The sequence below is a fragment of the Anopheles gambiae genome, chromosome 2 (assembly GCF_943734735.2).
Source record: "Anopheles gambiae chromosome 2, idAnoGambNW_F1_1, whole genome shotgun sequence".
Taxonomy (NCBI): domain Eukaryota; kingdom Metazoa; phylum Arthropoda; class Insecta; order Diptera; family Culicidae; genus Anopheles; species Anopheles gambiae.
Window position 1 is genome coordinate 68008869 of NC_064601.1, and position 22860 is coordinate 68031728.

At 43.0% G+C, this 22860-nt stretch overlaps 1 protein-coding gene across 1 annotated transcript; it reads left to right on the forward strand.

The window, feature by feature from the left end:
• The first annotated feature begins 159 nt into the window (after positions 1 to 159).
• Positions 160 to 9896, forward strand: LOC1275090 (uncharacterized). Its single transcript, XM_061648398.1, has 9 exons — positions 160 to 997; positions 1111 to 3832; positions 3903 to 4080; positions 4152 to 4475; positions 4544 to 5239; positions 5465 to 5704; positions 5813 to 7558; positions 7641 to 7944; positions 8032 to 9896. Exons 1-9 carry the CDS (start codon positions 784 to 786, stop codon positions 8943 to 8945), a joined length of 7338 nt encoding a protein of 2445 aa, XP_061504382.1. The 5' UTR covers positions 160 to 783; the 3' UTR covers positions 8946 to 9896.
• The last annotated feature ends 12964 nt before the right edge of the window (positions 9897 to 22860 follow it).

Below are 22860 nucleotides of genomic sequence, written 5' to 3' on the forward strand. Positions count from 1 at the left end.
GATATGGCAGGAATAATGGAACGGAATTTTGTGTTAAACATATTACAAGAAAAACAACAAACTTTTTTTTACATTCCTATCTGCACGCTTGGCAAAAATGTTGAGAACTATACTGTCAACCTACAATTCAACATGGCGCCCATGTCATACCTATGGTCTTGCCGCCTCTTCACACTCACTGAACGAAAAGATTGGCTCTGAAATAACTGCGACAGCACGCCACTAATTCTTTGCTACCTTTTTATTTATGCTTTCCTCCATGTTGCACACTGCATTGAGCATTGTTCATATATTCCAATAACCGAATTCATTATCTAAACATCGGAGACAGAATTGGTGGGCGCGTTTTTGCCAGTTTCTTGGATTAGAGTGTGTGAGCGAGAAAAAAACATGGCGTCGGCTGGCTAGGCGCATTCTGGTGTTGTTTGTGCTCGTGGTTTTATTGGCGTTTTTGGTGGCTGGTGTTGCAAGAATGAAGCGGATTGGTTGCAATTGAAGTGAAATGTATCAATGTAAAGCGAATTAAATTGGCTTCATCGTTTAACCATATCACACGCGCTTTTGGTATTGTATGTGAGCATCGGTCAATCACTTTTGGGCGGGCATTTTTTTTATCAATAACAACATCACTACTTGAGCGGATGTTGTACTTGTTGTGTGTGGGTGTCAGCTTTAGTGCACGCAGCACGTTCTTCCGGACTTCGATTGTGCTTTTTTCTTGTGTGAAGAAGACCTCCACCGGGAGAGTAGAATGCCCACGCTAGAAGCGCAAGGAATAAAGCAATGTCAAGCTCAGTGTTCAAAGTGTACGCCTCTTCCAGCCGCGATGGGTTCGAGAGTGATGCCGGTTCCAGCGGCGGTATTGGCGCGAAGGAACGTGATGTAAGCGATTCCTGTGCTGTTCACGAAGATCTGAAAATCGATTCAAATTTGGTCATTTTGGTCAACAAGGATGGATCCGTATCGGTGGATCAAAGCACTCTCCAGAGCCTGCTAGGTAATTGTTTACGTTTTAGTTCCGCGTCTGCATTCGGGTTGAGTCTCATTAAAAAGACTCAAGATTTTTGCCTACGTTTTATATTGTTCTTGCTCTTTCTTTTTTTTTTGTAGCCAATGAAACGAATGATACATCGGTGAGCGTGGTGCGTATATCCTCCCCAACGCCAAGTATTGAGGAGGAAATCGAAGAAGAACAGCGACTGCGTAAGGAAGAGAAACAGCAAATGGATGCTGATGCTGGCAGCTCTAATGAAGATTCGAACGAGGACAGTAATTCCGTCGCTGGTACCAGCTCCGCTACGTCGAGCGTCGCCGGAGTAGCACCCCGGCGAGGGCGATCTACAGCTAAAAAAAGCTTGAGCACGATGCTGCTGGGGGACGACGATGATCCAAAGCACGTTAGTTTGACGGTGGAAGCTTACTACCCTCCGAAGGAAGCGTCAAATTTTGCAGCCCAAGTGCTCAGCTTAACTGGCTACGAGCATCCTCTACGCAAGGAGGCAGTTGACATCGGATACTTGAAGCTACTCGTTTCAAACGATCATTGCTATACGCCACTTTCTTCGCCGACACAAAAATTGCCCCCAAGAACGTTGCTGGATGATGCCGATTCGTCCGAAGAATGCACTGTCACTACGGCCAGCAAACCTAAGATCGATGGCAGTTTTGTGAGTCAGTCAGTCAGTGCAAAGGGTGTCGATGTGCGTAAACCATCCAGCGTGAAGGTAATCAAAGTTGGCCCTGTGGCGGTATCAGCAGCCGGCTCGACACCTCAGAACAAATTGAAAAAATCAACGTCAGCTGTAGGAGTTACGCCGCCGGAGCAGAAAAAGGTAACCAAACCCACTAAACCTGTTGGAAAGCCAGCTCATGATGTTGATGACGAAGAAGAGGAGGATGACGACTTCGATTCGGAGTATTCCGACGAAGAGTCTTCATTCTCGGAAGAAGATGATGAGATGGATGCAGACTTTAGTGTCAGTGGACGTTCGACGAGCAAGAAACGAAAGCAAACAGCAAAGAGTAAGGTTTCGCCGAAAACGATGCCACGAGCGCAGTATAAAAAATCTGACTTAAAAGAGCTAAATGAGTCCATGACCAAGGAAGGCGATAAGCATAAACAGGGAAAGGTAATCGTAAAATCAGCAACGCCAGTAGTTGTGAAAACACCTTCACAAAAATCTACCATCGTTAAAGTGGAGCCTAGTGTTAAGGGATTGCCTGTGAAGAAAGATGCCGTAAGAATTCACTCTAGTTCCTCGTCCTCGTCTGGATCAACGACACCGACACTGGTTAGCAGCAACAAACAACTGCCGCATGGAGCTGTCTCTGGAAAAGTGCAAACTAAACTGGATTCTAGCATGCCCAAACAGCCGGCAGCTTGTGTCGCAGCAGCAGTCGCGTCGCCAGCCGCAGCTAGTGTACCGGTTGCCAAGAAAGAAAAGAAACCTAAAACCAATCCACACGATGCCGCATTATTTAGCGATATGTCTGCACTATTTTCTACACCAGATATAATCAAAAAAGTTAATGCTAACAAACCGTCAACCCCCAGTAGCATTTCTTCAGCAAATACCAGTACGAGTAACGTTTTGCCCGTTACCACCACCACCGCTAGTTTAACGACAGTAAAAGGACCCGCTCATTCAACGATGAAAACTACCGAACAGAAACAACCAGTAATGCAGATACAAGCGCCAGCGTCGGCTACCCTTACGCATCCTAGCACAGAGCAAAGATTGGATCTGATTGATGCAATCGTACAAGAAGATTTACGACAACCAATAACTGTTACACCCGTCACTGAATCTTTAGGCTCCGCACAGACGACGAATGCACAACCAGCCGAAATTCCAAACATTGTAAAGATGTTAGAAACACCGTCCAATACAGTGGACACAGTGGGTGCGGGAGCCATGACGGCTATGCTTCCCGAGGTGAAAGCTATTCAGCCAGTGGCACCGGCCGTGGACATCTTACCCGATACCAGCATCCTGGAGGCGCTGACCAGTAACGATGATGCCTTGCCGGAAGAATTGCTCGAACATGTGGCGGAGTTGGCGAAAAACAAGGAACTGCAGGAAATACTCGATAAGCAGGTGTTAGGAGTGATAAGTCCGGATGGACTTTTAGCTCCACCGGTTCTACCTATGGGCGGTGGTATGACAAACTTGATACCGGAGCAACCGATTGTACAGCCTACTTCAAATAGCGTACCCTTTGGACCTGCAACTGCAGTACCGGAGCAACACAATGTTAATCCAGTTTCCATGGCACCATTGACCCCCAATGATGCCGCTCAGGAGCAATCCACCATCCAAGATCAGCCAGCGGTTCAACGGAAAGATGCGATTCTAATTCGTCGTAGTGACGGGCGCGTAATAACGCTGCCTCCAATAGAAGCACCCACAACACGCGCGTCTAAACGACGATCACAAATTGGTGGATCGAATACACCGACAACATCTCGCAAGCCTACCGAACAGCCACCGGCTACTGTGGCTGATAGTTCTGAAACAGTCGCTGCATCTGACACGCCCAAGCTTTCAAGACGTCAGTCCGTTGCAAAGGGTGTAATGACTCCATCCTCCTCTCGACCCGCTACCCCTACAGCCGCCATGGTTGAAGCTGGTAGCTTAGTGGAGAGTAAAAGCGAACAAAAAACGACTGACGACGCAACGGCAAACAAACGAAACAGTAAAGTGCGCCAATCGGTGGATAGTACTCGCGTGAAACGAGTTAGCTCGTCCAATGTGGCAATCGCCATAGAAGCAGCGCAGGACGATGATTACGAATCAGATGAGAGTTGGAACTCGGAAGACGATCCAGATCGGTAAGGCCTGCAGCAGATAACAACGGCAGTAGTACATAATTAATATTTATGCGCATATTTTCTCCTGCAGGCTTTGGTGTATTTGCAGACAACCTCACAACAATCGCTTTATGATATGTTGCGACTCGTGTGAGGACTGGTTCCACGGTAAATGCGTCAACATCACTAAAGCGATGGGCCAACAAATGGAGCAAGACGGCATCGAATGGACTTGCCCTAACTGTCTTAAAAAGAAACAAGATCGACAGGTAGGCAGAATGGTTGGCTGTTAATACCATAGAATCGTCCTTATTGAGGCTTCTATCTATTATCATTCTAGCAACCGAAGTTGATGGCATTTTGGCAAAAAAGCAGTGACACCGGAACCACGGAAGCAAATGCTGCTGCGATTCCTAAGATCACACATCCGGCAGCACCCACACCGTCAACGGCTAGCGATGTGACGAATTGTGTAGTTTGTACTAAACGTGCTAAACCTAGCTCGATTTACTGTAGCGATGAATGCATACGTAAACACGCTTCTAGTACCATTGTGAACGCGCAGTCATCTAAGGTGGACAAATCCAAGGACCGTCCTCCTGTCGCTTCTTCCCCTGCCACGGCATCGGTTGGCAATACAGATTCAACGAATGAAAGTCACATTGTAAGAATATTTATCCTGCTCTGTTCCCTTCATATTGATATTAACATTACGTTTCGCCTTTATTGTAGGTAATAGTAATGGAGCGAAAAACTGGTCGTTGTTTAACAGGAAGAAATGCACCTTCATTAGATAAACTCAAAAGCTGGCTTCAAACGCATCCAACATTCGAGCTTGTGCCACCCGGTTCGGCTCAAGCGTCGATTATTCTTGCCAAGCAGGCTGAAGTTCGGAAGCAGCAACTCGCTAAAGAAGCGGCGGAAAAGAAATCTTCCTCTTCCGTTAATGCTACAATTACATCTTCTAGCGGTGTTGGTGGATCGTCTCCCAAGGTTCAAACTCAGCTTAAATTTAACGAACAGAAAAAGATGGTTCTATCCACATCTGCCTCGGGCTCGCCGCAACTGGGTGTGAAGTCGCAAAATTCTCCGAAAATTCTCCCGGCAACAAGCAGCAAGCAAATTCAGCAAAAATCTAGCTCGTCTACTCCTAGCGCCTCTACTCCCGTTGTGCCAGTGAAGGGAACTGCAACGCCTGTGGCCAAAACTGCATCGAATGTTGCAAATCCACCGAAATCGAATACAAACAGCAGCGTCCCGATCTCACCGAGCAGTACACCGATCAGCAAAAAACAACAAAAACCAATTCATACACCTTCGCCTTCATCGTCCACCGCATCAGATCAAACAAAACAGTTCAAAGGATCAAAATCATCTACTACTCCTGCTGGTGAAAACATTCGTGTGACTGTCAAGAAAACATTGAAGGTACGTGTATTTTGTTTACTTCTTCGACACTTCTTCACCGGGAATGGTTAAACACATTAACCGTGGTCCATACGTATGCTTTTAATTTGTTAACAAAGTGGTCAAGCAAGTGATAATCGAAACTTTTGGTAGCCACTATTTAAATGTATAAAAAATAGCTTTATTATAATTTGTTAAGAATTATTGTTCAAAAGGATAACATAAATGTAATTGCATCGATTGTAGGAACACCTTATGCAACGTACCGCTGAACTGCTAGAAGATAGTACGATTATGCGACTCACGGAAGAAGAAATTGATCGCTTCGTAGACGACACCGAACGGGAAATGTTTATCCTGTTCAACAAGGACACTGGAATGAAGTATCGAGCCAAGTACCGATCATTGGTGTTTAACATAAAAGATCGCAAGAACTTATCACTGTTCCAAAAAATATCCGAGAAATTAATTGAACCAAAGCAATTGGTATGTATAAATGCACGAGCTGTTGAATATGGTTAATGCTGTGTATATTATTTAATTTTACGGTATATACGGTGTATATTATTTAATTTAACTCTTTGTTTCTTCTAGGTTCGTATGACCGCCGACGAATTGGCCAGTCAAGAACTGGCACAATGGCGCGAGAAAGAAGCTAAACATCAGTTAGAAATGATAAAGAAATCGGAATTAGATTTGCTTGCCTGTGCCAAGAATTACGTTCTGAAGACGCATAAGGGCGAAGAAGTGATCGAAGGAAAAACGGATGATCGTGTTCAGTTGGACCCTTCGGCGCCTGTTGAGGATGTAGTTCTTCTGCTAAACAATTCGGCTGTTAGCAGTACGAGTGAGATGGATGATTCATCTACTGGTTTGCTGGAAGGCTCGCATCGGTCGAAAGAGTACGAATATGGCGGCGTGTATGGTAAGACGTACTCTGGTCTATACGGCATGGGATCAATATCCAGCAGCAGTGGTGTAACAACACTCAGCAGCGGAAAGCTTGATAGTCACGGTTCCGGTGGTGCAGGTTCATCATCATCTTCGTTACGCAAAAAAGAATCTCGCCGAAGTAGTCGCAGTCGCAGTCGCAGCAGTGGAAGAAAACACGAACGCGATCGCTCGCGGGATCGCAGCCGCTCCAAGCACAAACGAAAGCGCAGCCGTGAACGTAGCCATGAAAGGCATTCCAGTAGAGACAGGGACCGCGAGAAAGAACGCGATCGTGACAAAGAACGGGATCGTGATCGTGATCGGGAACGCGATCGAGACCGCGAACGGGATCGTGATCGTGATCGTCATCATAAAGGACGCGAACGTAGCAAAGATCGCCCTAAACATGAACGGAAGAGCTCACGCGAGAAGGAAGCATCATTGAAAAGTTCTTCGGAGAAACGAAGAACGTCAACTGCTAGTCGTGGTGCCGAAACTTCATCCGATCCGAACACGACAACAGATGGTAAAACTATTGAAGCGCAAAGCAAAACTACTACAGGGTCGACGAAAAAACGAACAGAAGAACTAACGAAAGACACAACTAAACAACCATCCGCGATAGAAACGCTTAGTGACAAGGGAGTTGAGAAAACGGAAACAAACAAGACAGACACAGATGATTTGGGTGAGGCCGTTGTGTCGGAAAAACATCAATCGACTGTGGAAAAAAATGCCGAGGCTTCTAACAGTTCAGCCGTAGCAGTAGAGAGCACGGTTAAAGACTCGAAGTCCGAGCAGGACCAAGAACCGACAAGCACAGTTACAATTCCAACACCCCCGCACTATCCATATGAAGGAGAATCCCTGGAGGAACCGGAAAGCAGTGACCCCGTTGATCAACAAAAACTAGAAGCAGAAAAGAACTACTGGACGGGTAGCGTACACATGATCGATGTAGCGAGCATCGAAATGTCAATACGCGCTGTTAGCGGAGAAATACACGATGTAGTGAAAGACTTCACAGTGGATCTGAATATTTGCGGAACTATTAAACCAGAGATTGTTTGGGAATACATTGGGCAGATAAAGAAGAGTCCCAATAAAGAGGTCTGCTTGGTGCGTTTCCATTCGCCGGAAGCAAGCGCATATTACACACTGTACAAACATCTTCACTCTCGCAAACGGTACAGTGTAGTGAAGTCACCGTCGGCTTCTATTAAGGACTTTTACATTTTTCCATTGCCGGCGGATCAAATGATACCGATGATTTTAAAACCTCTTAGGGGTATTGGTATCATTGAAGGTGATAATAAACCAAACCTTTTGCTAGGTATACTGGTAAAGATCAAGGGAGGCAAACGACCAGCATCTTCGAATTCTTCCGTTACGTCAGCTCCATCAAAGGTAAATAATTTGAGAGTGGGATGTATGCTCTCTGTAACATAATTGTTAATAAATATATAATTTATATTTTTATTTGCTACAGGTCGTACGGCACCAGCCGAAAAGTTTGATCAGTAGTGCAAGTGGAAAGTCAAGCACAAGCTCATCGACGTCCAGTAAATCTTCTTTGATGCAGCAAGTTATTACAAAGTACACTTCCAAGGAACCAGCCAATGAAGCGCCAGCAAAACCGGACGTGGACTTGAAGCATGACACAGCGACAGTGCGATCTGAATCGGCTACTAGCTTAGAATCGAATAAATTGAGCACCCCTGATACTCCGGCCAATGATCCGATGGATATGGAAGTCGATATGAATATTATAAAAGCACCGATCGCAGGCAAAGGTAAGAGTATGCTTTCTGATTATTTGTTAAGTCATGCTTATTATTATCATTATCATCATCTTTAACATTCTTTGATCGCGGTTTTAGTCATGTCCGTGGAAGGAAACAGCAACAGTAGCACTATTGGATCGAGCCGTGCACCGGAATCTAGCGCCATGCTGATAGATGACGATGACGATGAACCGTACTCTCCTGGAGGTGGGAGCGATGATAGTAATTTCGCCGATGTGACCGCTATCGTCGATACGTCAAAGGTGGCACGTACTTCAACCTCCGAACACGGGGTTGATATAGAAGAAGAACGAATACGCATCGCCATGGATGAACTGAACAGGAAAATTGCAGAACAAAAGAACGAAATCGTTGGTCTGATCAGCATGGCCGAACTTAAGGAGGACGAAATTAATTCCGCCTTACCGCCGTCACTGATCAACGAAATACCCATACCTCCCAACCTATCACAAATTCTGGCCAGTATTAAGGGAGGCAGTAATACAGCAGCAGGTGTTGCAAGTGTGCCGTCCGTAGAAAACGTCGGCGAAGTTTCTTCTGGGCCATCTTCCGGCTCACTAGCGGCAGAACCCGTAACGGCTGCCACGAACCGAACTTCCGAAGCGAATGCAGACGAGGAGGAGGAGGAATACAACCCGACGACACCTTCCCTGTACTGTGGATACAAAGCTGCACCATCTATTCCTTACTCTGCCATACCAGTTGCCAACAGTCAAGGTGATATAGATGAACGCATTCTCCCTGCAACGCTGCTGCCACCGACGGTGGCGGTACCAAATGCTGCGTCGTTTGATCCTGTCACTTCCCTTACTGCTGCTGGAGCAGTGCTGGCTAACCTAGCCGGCAGCTTGCCTTCGGTTAGTACCGTTTGTCAGCCTGCGAGCGGTTCTGAAGGCGAAAGCCGGTTGGCGAAATTGTCAGAAGCGGAGTTACTAAGCATGGTACCGGACGATGCGGTATTGCCAGATTCTTCGTCGAAGGATTCCTAAACAAGAGTTTGTATCTACTTTCATGTAAGTACGAAAGTAATGTTTAAACAGCGTTCTATGCGTAAACCATTAAGGTTTGTATGCATAGATGTTTTTGTGATACGTTGTTTAGAAAGTAAAAAAAAAACCTGAAGTAGTAGTGATGATGATACGTGAAATTATCAGCTCTACACAAGTGACATATAAGATAATGCTTTAAGATCAATACACAACATTGTAAGCCGTTCCGAACGCAAATGTCTTTGAAACAGATCCAAACTTTTACGCAGTGAAACCTATTTTCTGCATTCCTGCATTGAGCACTCTTCGATATTGATTATAATAACAGTACATATTTGATAGTGTTTCAACTGTGGGCACAAAGGCAATATAAATGGAAAACTAGTAACTGCAATTGTATTTCAGTCTTTCGATACTTCTTGTCGAATCAATTTTCATAACACAAATTAGCATCAAATTGGAAAATCGAATGGGTAGCTCCTTTGACTGTAGTATTACATTTTGGATGATGTGTTCTATCGTAACAAAGCTATTGTGTATAAATGCAATACATAAATGAATGTAAAAAACTGTTTGCAAATACTGCTTGAATTTTAAGTACATTAGCTTTCGACACCTGAATTTTAATTTTCAAGTTTTGTAATATATAAGCCTAGTACTATAGAGTAGTAATTTCCGAAACACGAACAACCACCATTTTGGAAATGTGATGAAGCTGGGAAAAAATATGCATTTATCTGTTCGTGTATTATTTTAAGGCGAAGTTACAGCAGCAGCATAACCTAACACTATGCAAGTAAAATATTCTTCTTGATGGACCCCTGCATGATTCAAACGGATAGTGACTATTCATTGCATGACGATAGAAGTGAAATATTTTAGCTCCTGGAGGCTTCCGTGTTTCTTTTATAATAGTCCATACAATTGATGAAATAAACATGATTAAGAATACGTACATTGTTTAATGCACTAACAGGATAAATACCTGCAATCGATTACATCCGAAGGCTAGGCAAAAAAGGAGTGTTATTTGTGTTTTCCTCTCGTAGTTGGTCATTTGAACCGTTCACTTGCTTATTTTTAGATAGTTCTTCGAAATATTATATACAGTTGATCCTATCAGAACGAGTAAATGCAAATGCTCCACAAATACCCCTTATAACGAGCAAAAGCTCATTCAACATTCCTATTGGATTCCACGTAAAGTTCACTTTATATAAGAAAGAGTCAAGAAAGTTTCCCAAAAATATGAGAACCCCTGAAAAACGCTGTGAGTTGTAGAATCGCCCCTCCCCGTACTAATGCGGACGGAGAAAACACATAAAATTGACTCAATTTGTTGGATCTTTCGCTAGGTACTCGAGTACGGGTGTATAGTTTGGCTTCCATATTATGGAAGGTTATATGGCAGGATGGAATAGATTCAATGTCGACTGTCTCGGTTTTGTATACGCCTGCTACCCTGGTCTCCTGACATTCAGTTACCATCATGTTAAACGTGACTTTTGCTTCTTGAGCTGCATCCACTCCACATTAAACGCCGCACTGCACAACAACTATTTATGGAAGGTTTACTACTGAGCAGCGTCCAACGTCCATCCTGGCTTCAGTAGTTGAATTTATATGTGCCCGCATTTCAGCTACGCTGCTGTCCGCTTCTTGCGTTGATCTAGAGATTTTCTCAACTCCATGATTCGAGCCTTTAACGTAGTATATGAACCTTTTAATTTCGGAGTCTTCTAACAATCCTTTAAGAATCAGCCTTCGGGTCGGTACACTTTACTGAAAAATGCATCCTACCTTAAACGACCGTCCCGAGGTAGCAGAACTCCTTTACTACCTCGAGACGTCGCCGTCAACTAATACACTGCTTTTCAGATGGTCTGATTCTCCAGCGACAGGTACTTCGTCATTGTCGCATTGATTCTCAATCCAGTGCATGCTGCTTCGCGTTTGTGTCGGCGGTACGCCTCACACACCTTCGCTGTCGTCTTGCCGATGATGTCGATGTCATCCGCAAAGCCAAAAACAAATGGAGAGACCGGTAGAGGATCGTGCCACGGATGTCGTTGTCTAGCCCTTCCGGGGCGATGTTGAAGAACACACAGGAGAGTCCGTCACCTAGCCTCAGAGCCCTGTGAGATTCGAACGATTCCAACGTCAAGTTCCACACTCTCACCTTGCATTGCACCCCGTCCATTGTGGCCTCTAACAGCCGGATCAACTTCCCAGGGAAATGGTACCGCTGCATGATGCTCCATAGCTCCTTCCGGTCTATTGTGTCGTAAGCCGCCTTGAAGTCGATGAACAGGTGGTGCGTAGGGAGCTGGCGCTCTCGGTACTTCTGGAGGATCTGCCGTAGAATGAACATTTGGTCAGTGGGGGATTTGCCTCCAACAAACCCAGCTTGGTAGCTGCCGAAGAAATTTGTAGCTAAGGGCGCAAGTCTGCAGAACAGGATCTGGGACAGGATCTTGTAAACAGCATTAAGGACTTTGATGGCTCGAAAATTCTAGCAATCCAGCCTGTCGCTCTTTTTGTAGACTGGGTGGATGACACACAGCTTCCACTCCTCCGGTAGTTCCTCCTGTTCCCAGATTTTCGCGATCAACTGATTCGAATCGAAGTTTGCGCCTCTATACATTTTGACGTCGATAATATGCGAGAAGTTCCTTCCGTCAATCAGAACGTGGTCGATTTGGGACTTTGAATCACCCTTAGGGTGTCTGCAGGTGTAACTATGGCGGTGTGCATGCTGGAAGCAGGGGTTGCGGATGCTCATGTGCTTGAAGGAAGAGGCCGGAATTTATAATGGTCGGGTTGAAGAACCTGCCATGAATCCTCAACCTGCACATCCGTTCGTTGATCGGCCACCACATGTATCATTTTAATGTGTTTATTGTTTGTGTCAATTATAGTGTCGATTATCTGATTCAAACGGAAAAGTATCAAACAAAACCGCGCTACACGAACTGAAACAAAATCGGTATTATAAAAGTGGTTAGAGAATTCTTTCGCTGACTCGAGATATTGCTGCCAAATTGATCTGAAATGGCTTTATTTGTTAAAACAAACTGCAATGCGAAACGCAGGAAGTATCGTATCAATTTATAATTATATATACGTGTGGCGTATCATTGTTCTTTAAATGTTTTTGGCAATGTCATGCAAAGCAGTGCTTTTGTTATGTATCTGATTTTTGTGCATTTTGTTATTCCCACCCTTTTTAAGTAAATAATTACAAAAAATCCCTTCTGAATATAATTACATGCAATACATGTGGTTTAAAAATATTTATTTAGCAGTTAAACAAATTTAGTAGTTAAACAGGTAATGCAAATGACCTTCGTTCAGTAAGATACATCAAACCAGACAGTGGCGGATCAAGGGTATCGGGGGCCCTAGGCGGAACGACGAGTTGAGGCCCTCTGTAAATGGTAAATGTTGTTGGGGGGGGGGGGGGGGGGATAGCGGCACTAAAGTTGCTGTTGGGAGATTGAACAGTAAACTTGAAATGCCGTCGGGGCCTCCTTCGATCATCAGTCGCAAACTCTTAAATTTTTGCTGACGGGGGGGGGGGGGGGGGGGGGGGGGGGTGCAAATTTTTCGCCAACCTCGGGGCCCCATCGGCCATCCTTCCGGGGGCCCTTGTCGCTAGTACTCTGTCCATACGGCATACTATAGAATGGCGATCTACGGGGCCCCTAAATCGGCGGGGCCCCAGGCGACCGCCTAGTCCGCCTACCGTTAGATCCGCCGCTGAAACCAGATACTAATCGAGTGCTCTAACACGGATCATAATAGAATCGTGAAGTAAGTGGTTCAAGAAGTGCTGGTAGACAGCGGCGGATCTAACGGTAGGCGGACTAGGCCGCCGATTTAGGGGCCCCGTAGACATTCTATAGTATGCCGTATGGACAGAGTACTAGCGACAAGGGCCCCCGGAAGGATGGCCGATGGGGCCCCGAGGTTGGCGAAAAATTTGCACCCCCCCCCCCCCCCCGTCAGCAAAAATTTAAGAGTTTGCGACAGATGATTTGTGAAGGATTTGATTTGCGAAGGGGCCCCCGCTGAATCAATTGCACCCCCCCCCCCCCCCCCCCCCCCCCCCCGTCAGCAAAAATTTAAGAGTTTGCGACTGATGAAATGCCGTCGGGGCCTCCTTCGATCAAGTTTACTGTTCAATCTCCCAACAGCAACTTTAGTGCCGCTATCCCCCCCCCCCCCCCCCCAACAACATTTAGCGGAATTTGGGGCAAGTGTGCCATACGGGGCAAGAGTGCCACCAAGCAATTTTCCTTAAAAACTTTAGTTTAATGATCAATTGTATTATACAGTTGGATGCATTTCAATGTCTAGGTATACGGAGCCGAATTTCATATAGATCAATCGATATTTCGCATTGTTTTGAACTAATTTGTGTTGAGTTTCAAAATTGAGCAGAATACTATAATTTTTTAATCCAACCAAATAAGCTCTCACAAATCATGCGAACAATCAACCGAGAAAATATTTACACCACCGTATAGCTGAGAAAACGTGAAATTTTTTGTGGGGTTAGTTGAAAAAATTTTTCTTTTTGTCACTGAAAAATTCAATTTCCAAAAGTTACAACTTTTGGGGCAAAAGAGCCATCTCTATTTGGGGCAAGTGTACCACCATCTTTCATAGGCGCGAGCTGTCAAAAATGTAAACATTGTTGTACCGTTCAGCGGTATGGTGCACTTTTACGAGCGGATTCTACTCCGGAAAAACAGACCAGCAACAACCCATATTGCGATATAGTTTGTGATGAAAAGGGGTTCATTGGCGACTCAAGACATGTAGGAATACATACACTAGTTGTACAAATGTAATAATTTCCAATTATCAAAGAAATGCGGTTATTTTAACCAGGTGGCCGTCTTGCCCCATACGAGTGGCACTCTTGCCCCATAGCCCAAAAAACAACGTCTTTTTGGACCCTTTTTAAAACGCTTCAAAAACTGTTTTGTTTGCACTTTTTTCAAGCGAAACTCATTTATAAGTGAGGAAATAGATGTAAAATGGTTGTGAGATTTAAATCGGCTGTTGGAAAACACGTTTTAGTGAGTTATAACTTGAAATGCTTAAGGTGGCACACTTGCCCCAAATTCCGCTACCATTTACAGAGGGCCTCAAGTCGTCGTTCCGCCTAGGGCCCCCGATACCCTTGATCCGCCACTGCTGGTAGAAAGGATATATATGCATTGCAAAATAAAAGCGTTCTACATAGCTTAACTAATAGTTACAAACTAACCACAGCAGAAACGTTGACGAAGGCGATCTTTTTACACTGACGTAGAAATATTAACTCAATGGGTGCTCTTTGTCCATAAATAGTCCTCGCACGCTCGGGACAAAAATAAAAATTCGTCTTAAACTACCCTAGATGATGTAAAAAAATCAAGCCAGCAAGGAGCACCGGGAAGCGATATCACCTTATAGCAGCCGAAATACGATTAAACACTGCATGTTTTTCTCCTGACACTAAGCGACTCCAAACTAAGCAATGGGCACCGTCGATAGTAAACAGGTTGTTTGGAGGTTAGACGAAGGAAGGAGTCGTAAAGCGAACCTCGTAAACATGCGCTGAATACTTTCCAGGCAATTGATTGAGCGGGCTGCTAAGGGACACCAGACTTCTTCTTCTTCTTCTTTGGCTCAACAACCGATGTCGGTCAAGGCCTGCCTGTACCCCCGCTTGTGGGCTTTGGCTTTCAGTGACTAATAAGGGACACCAGACTACACCACAATATTCCAGGATGGACCGAACGATAGCTCAATATACGGTTTTCAGGAATATAGGATCATGGACTCTTTACACATTTTCATCATAAGTTCTAATATCTGGTTACTTACTTACTTATCCAGCGCTACAACCGCTTGCGGTCTTGGCCTGCCTCAGGAGTGTCCGACACCGCTCGCGGTCTCACGCCTTCGTCTGCCAGTCCATTATCCCGGCCTTAATGGCGGACGCCTCCAGGCCATCTCCAAGCCATCCGAAGTGTGTTACTGTTGACGGCGGAACTCGGGCCAGGCCACGCGAAGGAAAGGCCTTCAGTGTCCTGAGATCCAACCGAAAACAAATGTATATAAAGTTATATAAAGATGGGTTTCTGCCCGAAAGGAGTTACCAAAATAAATTGTACATTAAACTTTCGGCTAGTGTTCGCGGTTCGTGGGAACCTATGCTTCGAAAGTGGCACAATTCATTCAATAACTTTTCGGATGGGGGCAGAGGGACCCGGATGAGACCTAAAGCAAACACCTAGGAAAGGCCAAGACGTTCAAAAAAATCGAGACGTTTTCCGTTCAGTTTCTAAATTAGATCTGACGTTTATTTGACAAAATTGGTTCTTATATACTAACATGTTTGATGGTGTTGAACGTGTCCGTACACGTTGTTTAATTGTATTGGTGCCAGTGTGCTTTATGTTTTCGTATGGTGTTTTGTTTATACTTCAATTCCACGCATTCTAGATTGATCCTAAACTAACTTGAAATTTTATGACCTCCTCGTTTTGGGTAGATAACTGAAAGAATTCGTTACATGCACATATGCATGGTTTTCGTCCTTCATGCATTTTTCTCCTAATTTCTGTCTGCCTGCCGGATGCACCAGCTCTAAAATATTTTTATTACCCTACACGTTGTTCGAGTGGCTTATGCTTATCAATGAGCTCAAGAAACGGGCCGTTCCCAAATTGTATGTTTATTTAGGCCAGCGATCTCGTTCTCATACGATAAGTTACAATAACTTCAATTGCTGCCCAAACTTAGCCGTTGCAAATGAATCGTTTCGTTGCAATTTAAAAAATCCTCAACTCAGCCGTTGCAATTTAAAAATCGCCTCAAACCTACCCGTTGCTACCGCAACATTCTCCCCCTTGTAATTCATCACTATGAATTACACCTAACTCTTGGTTTGAGCGATGTATGGATACTTGATCCGGCTATTTTACTTCCATTCAATATATTGTTTTCCTTAATTAAATTGAATAATCTTCAATCAATGCAATACAACGGTTAGATGACGATCAGCAGATGCTTATATATGATGCTTGCTTTTGATTCAACTTCTGTCTTGATTCGCCTCGTATGATGTCTTCTCGGTTCCAGAATCTTCCCCAGATGACCAAATAGTTTTCCTCTCTCGTAAGGAAGTTGAAGTTTGTTTTTACCATGTGCTTTGGTGAAAGTTGCGTATGTTGCAAGGATGCTCGAAATCCAAAATATTAAGTGCACGTAGTAACCAATTAACCGTTTGCAAAGATTGTTCTGTACCTCAGTTATTGCGGATGTTTCATTTATACCTAGCTTCCGCATTTTCAATGTATGCACTTTTTCTTGGCTTTCTTTAGGCAAATATTTTTTTATTCTCTCGTTTATGTTAACTACTTTTGCAACTGATTGCATTTCCATCAAAAATATTTTAAACTCCTCCCAATAAAAGAACCATTTCTTTAAGTCGTATCTCGTGTTCGCTTTGACGGGTTCTTGTGTTGATATTTTCATTTTCAGATGAGTCCTACCAGCATTGTAATTGTCTTTTTCATAAAAGCCTAATTTGATTTTTAATCCACGCAAAACTTGTTTGTTCAAATTGTTCAAACTTGTGATCATTGTCATGTCTAGTTTATTTACGTCTTTTCTTGAATGTTGAGCTTTATCGTTATCTTTGTCTAGCTCCTGATTATTTATTTCGAGTTTTGATACTTCTTTTATTTCATTATATTTTTCCAATTCTGTTTTCGTTATTTCCTGCACATTGAAATTTGTCAATTCATTTTGTTCAATACCCATCAAAATATTCTCATGATCATGATCAATAAATGTTTTACCAATCGAAGTTTCTGATACTGTTCCTACTTCATTACTGATATCAAATGATATACCTTTATCTAAGATTTCAATCTTCACCTCTATTGCCTTTTTGAGACCAAAAATGTGTATGGGTTCTAGCAAATTTTCAATTTCTAGCTCACTTCTATTTACTGTAATCGTTCTCTCATGATTTTCCTTGTTCTTATTGCCTTGGGTTTGCATTTGATTTTCTTTTCTGTCCGCACACTCTAATGCTGTTTCTGTTGACATTGTAACTGATTTATCATTCCTCTTCTCTTTGACCTTCTTTTTCGGTGGTTTCAATCTTTTACGTTTGTGAGGCAACCTATTAATTATTTCGTTCTCTTCTTCCTTTGGTTCGTGTGAACTAATGTTATTTTGGGAAGTGATTGCTCCTAGAAAACCTAAGATTTCCGAATGATCGTTTGTTCTCGATGAACTATTTTCTACTAATGAATTATCATTAATAAACCTGGATAAGCTATTTGAGTGTTCTGGCCGATCTTTTATCGGCTCTGGATTGAGCGATCCTTTATGACAAAATATCATTTCATCAAAGAATGTGTCATTACCTTTGCTTGGTATATGTAAAGTTGCTAAATAATCCAAATGATTATGTTGTTTCGGCAGTTGCCGTATTGTGCTCGCGATTGGTATGAGCCAATTCGATAAATGCGCAAGAGTGACAATCTCGTCTTTCTGAATGTTACTTTTGTATACAATCCAATTAGATTGAAGGTGAAATGGCATTTTTCCAACCAAATCATCAATAAGTCGATGATCGTACAAATATTCCTTCTTTTTCATAACCTGTATGTTTGTTACAAGATTTTCAAGCGCTTCGCTTAGTTCGGGGATTTTATTATTTTCCACCCGAATTTTGTAACATCGTTCAGCAACTCCTGATGAACGATTTCAGGTCTTCCGTATAATTCCTCCAACCTATTAATAATCATATTCACGTTTACGGGATCCAGAAAAAGTGATCTTACGCTTCTTTCTGCGTCTCCCTTAAGATATGTTTGAAGGCGATTCAAGTTTTCTAAATTACTGAAGCCAGCTTCCTCTGAGGTTTCATCAAATGCCTTTTTGAATTTAGGCCAATCTTATGCTCTTCCATCGAAATATGGAAGTTCTCTTAATGTTGTACGTTTGTAGAACATATTATCGTTCACACGATTTTGCTTCAGTGCTTCAATCAAAGCCGATACCACAGAATTGTGGTCTTTGGGAAGTGGCATATCTTGCGAAAAATTATCCTTACATTTAATACAAATGTATTCTTCCCCGTTGGTTGGTTTCGTGTTTAACTTAGCACAAGCCAAGTGAAACCATCGGTCACACTCTTCACACTGGACCATTTTTGATTCGGAATCATCTGCCTGTGTACACAGTCTGCAGAGTCCGGCTTTGTTATTAACGAAGTACTTCTTACTCTTTAAACCCATTTTCGTGTTGATTGATCTTCCTTCTCTGGTTTTAGCAACCGAAATTATTATGCAACTACTGTTGCTCAAGGTAGCGCGTAGGTCAGTTTTTTAATAACTGAAGGATTTATCCCAACAGGTAGAGTTCGCTTGTTCCTTTTGCCATAATCCTTGAAATTGAACGCCTTCTCTGTGGACAGGATCGTTCTTGTAAAGTTACTCTCTTTACAAACTGGATCGAATAATAATTCGCATCCTCTCCGGTGCTAAACCAATGTTAACGAATAATAATCTCATCTCTTTCATCTCTGGATGATAAGGAATTCGTCTCCTAACTGGAGCTTCAATCTGACTGACGAATGAGAATTCGTTTCCTCTCTGGAGCCACCAATGTTGACGGCGGAACTCGGGCCAGACCACGCGAAGGAAAGGCCTTCAGTGTCCTGAGATCCAACCGAAAACAAATTTATATAAAGATGGGTTTCTGCCCGAAAGGAGTTACCAAAATAAATTGTACATTAAACCTTCGGCTAGTGTTCGCGGTTCGTGGGAACCTATGCTTCGAAAGTGGCACAATTCATTCAATAACTTTTCGGATGGGGGCAGAGGGACCCGGATGAGACCTAAAGCAAAAACCTAGGAAAGGCCAAGACGTTCAAAAAAATCGAGACGTTTTCCGTTCAGTTTCTAAATTAGATCTGACGTTTATTTGACAAAATTGGTTCTTATATACTAACATGTTTGATGGTGTTGAACGTGTCCGTACACGTTGTTTAATTGTATTGGTGCCAGTGTGCTTTATGTTTTCGTATGGTGTTTTGTTTATACTTCAATTCCACGCATTCTAGATTGATCCTAAACTAACTTGAAATTTTATGACCTCCTCGTTTTGGGTAGATAACTGAAAGAATTCGTTACATGCACATATGCATGGTTTTCGTCCTTCATGCATTTTTCTCCTAATTTCTGTCTGCCTACCGGATGCACCAGCTCTAAAATATTTTTATTACCCTACACGTTGTTCGAGTGGCTTATGCTTATCAATGAGCTCAAGAAACGGGCCGTTCCCAAATTGTATGTTTATTTAGGCCAGCGATCTCGTTCTCATACGATAAGTTACAATAACTTCAATTGCTGCCCAAACTTAGCCGTTGCAAATGAATCGTTTCGTTGCAATTTAAAAAATCCTCAACTCAGCCGTTGCAATTTAAAAATCGCCTCAAACCTACCCGTTGCTACCGCAACAGTTACAATGTGTCTATAGCTGATAGTGTGTATTATAATAAGTTCTGTTTAGCAGATATGCTACACCACCTCAGTTTGGGACTACCACGCCTCCTCTGTCCTAGTGGATAGCCTAAAAAGACTTTACGGACTGGTTCGTCCGTTTCCATGCGTACAATATGGCCAGCTCACCGGAGCCTGGCTAGCTTGATACGTTGTACGACAGTGAGGTCGCCGTACATCTCTCGTATAGTACGACAGTGAGGTCGCCGTAATTTTTCGTATAGCTCGTCATTATAGCGGCTCCTCCATTATCCTTCCACACATACGGGGCCAAGTATCCTTCTGAGCATCTTCCACTCGAACGCGGCTAAGAAGGTATGTGAGTACCAGCTTCGTCCGTCACGACAGGTTCTTTGAGGTGAACTGATTTTTCAGGCTGTAGAATGACCGGTTGGCAGCCAGCATCCTTGCGAGCAACTCAGCTTCCATGCTATTGTCGTTGCTGACCTTTGACCCAAGATAGGTGAATTCTGGGACGACTTCAAAAGTGCGTTCACCTATCTGTACGTCACGCCTACGTAGATTCTGATTATTAATGGGTAGGCCCGCTGATGTTGCCACCATCAGTTTGGTCTTTGCCTCGTTTATCTGCAATCCGAGGTTCTCTGCCGCCTTCTCGATCCCTTGGTAGGCTTCTGCTACATAGGAGAGCCGCAGACCAATGATGTCTATATCATCAGCGTATGCCAGACCTTTGGTGTTAGCAAAAGGTCCTGAGAGTTTTCCATCCACCCTCACCTGGCAAGTGACGTTGGTCATAGTCATTCTAACTAGCCTTATCAGTTTGGCCGGGTGTGGTGATGGGAAAAATTGTTGTTGGTTCGGTACGGGTTCGCGTCATAGGCCTGGTGGCAGTGCTGAGTTAGCACTTTGCGATTGATACTAATCGTACTAATCGAGTAAACTAATCGAACTTGACCTTGCGTAACAATTGATATCAATGTGATGTGTCAGGTGAAAACCGGACATCCAGTTATGCTAAACCGTGGGAACTTTCGACGTTATGCCACCTAGCATACGTTAACCTTTCGGATTGGAGTTTTGCTGACCGGCCAGCTAATACACGGTGCATTTGTTGGAGACAGTAAAGCCTAACCTTGTGTAGGGGGACAATACTGCTCATAAATGAGTTGAAGCGACAAGATGTACGATCCTGTGTCCGATCAGAACTGATCTTCTGTCCGTTCTGATAGCTTTATTTATACTCCCATCTTAAGAAAGTTAGCGCACATTCGTCCACCAGATGTTTACGCTCGTAACTTTCCCTTTCGCAACTTGATGCGCTTTCACGAACGAATGTTTGTCCAGACGGTCGCCTACCTGGTGGGTTTTTACAATTTACAATGTTTTGCTTAAGGTCTAATGCGTTTCTTATGCTAATTGTTCTTCCTTATTTATGACCTACTTTGGAGGTCTTCCTTGTTTATTTCCAACTTGGGTGGTGCGACCACCATGGTAAAACACGGAACCGCGTGTGCAGTAAAGCACGGGACGCATGTGCAGTATTCATGCGTTAAGCGGGTATGCGATAGCATGGATGCTACACGGGATTCCAAAAGAGCTCATAGCGTCATACAGTTTTACCCTGGCTATACTATCATATGCGGCTTTGAAGTCAATGAACAGATGGTATGTGTCGTGTCGTGTCTGTATCTAGTTACCCCTGGAGATAACTCTTGCAAGATGTGCATGAAACGTGAGTTTACAATCTAGCAGGACACCAAGCTTGACAGGTCATTGATGTAAATCAGGAATAGCAGAGGTCTAAGGATGCTACACTGCGGAAACCCAGACGTGCTAGCAAACGGGTATGAGCGTTGTGATTGTATTCCCACTTGGTAACTACGGTCCGAGAGATAGTACTTTACCCAGGATGAGAGCATATAAGGGACACTCTTTTTATTTTATTTTTTCGAGTAGTATTTCGTGGGAGATACAGTCAAAGGCAGCCTGACAAAAAGCCTGAATAACAAGCGATAGAGGGTCGTCCAATCTACCAGACAATCTAAGTGAAAACTCGTTAAAAAAAACAGTATTGCAATGATACTGATAAAATTCTCGTTCATCCTCAATGTTCGGAATTTGATATCACCGAAATCGAGGTATCAAAAATATTGAGTATTACCCGCGCAATGATTAAAGCTGTGCGCGATGGGCGTTTTTTTAAGGCCTCATAATGCAGTTTCGTTTACCCAATCCTTGAATATCGTTTAGTCTCCCATTAGTTAGGTGTAGGTTGCTAGTGTCGTGAGAATATGTAGAGAGTAGCTGTGTAAAGGTTGCTGGTTGGAACAAGACTATATTTTTAAGAACCTTACATTAATAATCATAGCTTACTATTTTACTCAAGGCTTGCTCTTCAACAGAATATAGTCCTACTTTAGCTAGATTGCCATTATGTAAGAGTGTTACAGTGTACAGTGAACCCTCTCTTATTTGACACCTCTCCAATTTGAAAACCCTCTCTTATTTGAACATTTTGCACAGTCCCTTGATTTCCAGTACATTTTTGTTCCTCTAATTTGGAAAACCTCTGAAATCTGTGTCCCTCTTATTTGTGTATGGTGTTGCCATGGTTATTGAATGATGTATGCTCAAATTGGCAATCCTGTTCGCAGTTTCCTATAGCAACAGTTAAGGCTGCATACTAAATGTTCTGTCTCTTTCTTGTTTGGATGGACCTTTCATTCACTTTCCACCTCTGTAATTTGAAAACCCCTCTTATTCGACAGTCCCATCGCCTCTCAAATAAGAGAGGGTTCACTGTACTTGAACAATTAACATTAAGAATTATGTATGAAGAATTGATCCCATTTCCTACTTATAGTTTACCAGGGCAAATTTTATAGAGAATATAAGTTATGTTTGCGCATTGGCAATATAATACACCACAAGTAATAAACATCCAGTGGCCCACATAAAGCATACAATTTTATGCAGCGTATTTTCCTACACGGACCTGCCTGTACAGGTCTTCGAGACTAATTAAGTACCACGTAGCCGAATAAGTCAAATCCTTGCTACATGGAGACAATCCATTCTAGACTTGAACTCACGACGAGTATATTGTTTAGCTATAACATAACAAAAATAATTAGCTTACTCAAAAATGCAGTACAATCGACAACAATCGAAAAATGTAATAAATGGATCTACAATCTATGAGTAATAAATGGATGTAATATTTCTGTCGATGCCTCAATAGGATCAAAATTTTCTACTTTTATTATGTATTTTTTCGTAGAGGTAATGATTTAATGTTTGTAGTTTTTGAAATATTTACAAATATTTTTTACAAAATGTTTAATATTTCATGGTTTGTATATATTTTTGCG